Raw genomic sequence first — 3585 nt, 5'->3', positions numbered from 1 at the left:
AATGAAAACAGAAACCAAAAAAAAAAAAAAAGATTCTAAATGAGATAAAAATGATAGTATTTGATTGGAGAACAAGTCATGAGATCTTTGGAACAATAACTAATGACCAATTTTGAATTGTAATTCAGAATGCAGGGTTTAAATTGAGAATGTCACAGCTAGTAACAACTAGTAAAAGGCTATATTTCTGATCACAGAAACTGAACCATAAACTATGGTCTATGGTTGAAGAATGCGATTAACAACCGCTCCGAAGTGGACCATAACTGATGGCAGATTATAGTTGAAGAAGTATAATGCAGAACATGGAAGGGAAGAAGAATTTAATAGAAAGATCACACCACAACCTTTAAGAAATGCAGCATAACAAACATTGTTCTTAGTGGTGTCCTTTTCTTTAATTTGATGCATAACTTCACTATAATTGAGAAAAATTTCAGCATGTTTCAGATTATGAACTTACTTTCAGTAATGAAAAGGTATATCATGTAATATGGCAGACAAGCTTTAAAGATCCAAAAGATGTTTTTTTTTTTCTAAATTTTTTATTTTTTTTAACTTCTTTATGCATCAAATGTCATGTGGCGAAGAAAAAAGCGAAATCAGGATGCAAAAACAGGATTTTATTGTTTTCATTGTTTTTCTCTTTTTTCTTCACAAAACCCTGAAAATAGATAATGAAAACGTAAATCAAATGCACCCTAAAATTTCTTACTTTCTCAACAAAAAATCCACTTTTGATCTTTAAAGAGTGCCCTTAGTGAACTTGTTCACAAGACCCTTAAAATGATTAAGCTGAAGGAGTATTGGATGTTGTGATAGGACAGCATATCAGCATAAGATAGAAGTATGCATTTAAAGGAAGGTGAAGGAATTATACATTTCTTACAAAAGAGAACACTGAATTTATAATAATATATATAATTTACTCATTTACGCAACATAATGCAGTTCCTAGAACTAGATCCTAAAGGGAAACACATCAATTTCATATAAATACACTTGCAAAATTTAAAGCGAATTTAACCAACTTCAAGTCTTCAACTACCATCCAGTTATACATGAACAAAAATCCTCAGAAAAAGGTTTACTAACACTAAGTACCGGAGTAAAGCGAGAAAATATCTTAAGATGTCACCTCTTTCTGTGCAAAAGGCAAAAAGGGCTCCCACCATCCGAACTCATACTTGCGATACGGCGCCACCCATTTTTCAGGCTTCTCAAACTCTAGATTAGTAGGATTGGAGGCTAGTGCTTCTTCCAGGCTCTCGGCTACAAAACTTTCTGTTAAAACTCGGTCCAGTCTTAACTTCATGAATCTGTTAGAACATGCAGGGATACATAGTTACAACTTGTCTAAAACATGGGAAATCCGGCTTTTACACTGAAGCAATTTTGTTTAACATGCAATTCTTTTCGCAGACATCATTGTTAATTCAAAAGGGTCGAGCTCATTTCAGCTTGACCCTAACACCAAAAGTAGGGAAAAACAATCAACCAAGCCTTCTCCTACTAAGTAGGTTCGGCTACATAGATCAAACAACGCTAGTGTTTAGTCGTAATTCATGCCTACTACACAAAAATCTATTTCTACACTCAACAACTGACTAAAACACATACACACACATTTTCAGCCCATTTGATTTTCTAGGACAATGGAAAAATAATGAATTCCAAGCCAAAACACGATTTCCTCGTCTTTTGGGAAAGGAAGTAATGCCTTCCTTCTGATAAAGGCAGCTTGCAATGTAAAAGAAACACCCAAACATAAACTTTCCATGGATCCTAAGGAGGATCACAGGAAAATTCCACTCTTTCATTGTTTATAACAGCCATTCCAAGCATCAATGAGCCATTAGAATATCGTATATTCTACTATTAAGAGTAATTGTTGAATCAATAAACGGAAAATTGAAAACTCAATGTTGCTCTTACGTGATCCAGGGGCCATTGGTCGACACAAGAGCAACCGCAGGTCTGCGTAACCTCTTGGTGATATCCGGGAATTTGTCCAAGAACTTAGGCTCAATGACAAGCCAGAAATCCTGTTCCATGTTTCGCTCTCCAAAGAGACGGAGCCGTTCGAATAACTGTTCTTGGAAATGCTCCTCCTCATCCAGCATAAACTTTGCATTGGCAACAACAAAATAGTACTTGTTGGCTTCATTCTGCAAAGATGATCCAAAAACATAAAATGAATAAACGAATTACCATAAAAAACAAGACCTCAAATTAGAAATTGTGACATGAATCACATGCTTATATAAATCATCAACAAAGGACAAACTTTTTTCTTTCAGGACAAGGCTTATTCTCATAGCATGGCCATAGTTCCTAAAAAATCAAACTTTTCTAATCTCTCTACTATTTGGATTAAAATATGTAACAAACCAATCAGCATTCACGCACTAGAATTTGTTTTGTTCTTTTTATTAGACAAGTAACATGAATGACTTAACCAATCAACATTCAATCAACTGAGGAAAAGAAAAAGAAAAAAAAAAAAGGAACCTGCAACAAAATGTAAAAATTGAAGACAAATTCTAAAATGGGGTTTGAGCAAAATAGAACCTTGCTGGGAGGATCAGAAGAACTGAGCTGGTCAGAATCAACAGATGCAACAGCAGTGGTAAAGGGTCTAGTTGAATTTTTGTTTAAGGGTAAGAACAAGTTGCAATTTTTTGGGTTAGCTGAAGAAGAAGGAAGCAAAGGCATATGAAGGGTTTGGTTTCTGGTTGCTAACAACTTGTTGCCATTGATAGTGGCATGGTGAGGTTGGGTCTTAGCAACTACCAATGCAGTTGATGAACCCAAAGTTAAAGTGGCCATACCCAACATCAAAATGATGATAATCTTGTTTGGTGTCTCTAGAGATGAAGAGTGAGGTTATTGAGACATAGAAGAAAGAAGCATAGAGAAGAGTGAGAGTGAGGAAGTGAATCTCCCCTTTCAGAGGAATGGCAACTGGCAAAAGGACAGTGGAACAAGTTCTAAAGATATCAAACACAATCTTATCTAGTTATCTCTCAATCCTAAACACCCTTTTCTAATATTTAATTGCTTTAGTTTTTTTTTTTTCCTTTTTCTTTTCATCAAAATTATTATTATTATTATTATTATTATTATTATAAATATTATTAGACAAATAGAAAAAACTATCGTTTCTATTAATAAAAAATAAACTATATGTATTTTTAAAGAGTAATGCTATGTTTGGTATAGTCTCCCCATACTCAATTAAGAGGTTGCGGGTTCGAGTCTCCTATCTTTGGTAAAAAAAAAATGACTTTTTTGAACAACATGAACAACCACCAATCAAATAAAAACACACTACACCTCTAAATTACCTATCTAAATCTTAATATTAGAATAATCATCCGCACACTTAGTAAAATGAACATGACATTCATTGTTTACATTGTTTAATATTTTCATTGTCTACCTATACTTTTTCATTTTTAAATTATAGTTTTTACATTTTATTTAAAGAATAATACATAGAATTAGTTTTTAAAAATTCAGTTAAATATTTTATTTTTTAATAATAAAATTAATTTCTAATATATATTTTGATAAAAAAATTAA

The 3585-nt window shown here is 33.0% G+C and overlaps 1 protein-coding gene across 1 annotated transcript; it reads right to left on the bottom strand.

The window, feature by feature from the left end:
- Positions 863-3033, bottom strand: LOC107637093. Its single transcript, XM_016340564.2, has 3 exons — positions 2572-3033; positions 1936-2168; positions 863-1319 (listed from the first exon to the last, which is right to left on the bottom strand). The coding sequence occupies exons 1-3, from the start codon at positions 2836-2838 to the stop codon at positions 1127-1129; spliced, it is 693 nt and encodes a 230-aa protein (XP_016196050.1). The 5' UTR covers positions 2839-3033; the 3' UTR covers positions 863-1126.

This window comes from Arachis ipaensis, chromosome B01 (genome assembly GCF_000816755.2).
Source record: "Arachis ipaensis cultivar K30076 chromosome B01, Araip1.1, whole genome shotgun sequence".
NCBI classification, from domain to species: Eukaryota; Viridiplantae; Streptophyta; class Magnoliopsida; order Fabales; family Fabaceae; genus Arachis; species Arachis ipaensis.
This window is presented reverse-complemented; position numbering and strand designations above follow the sequence as displayed.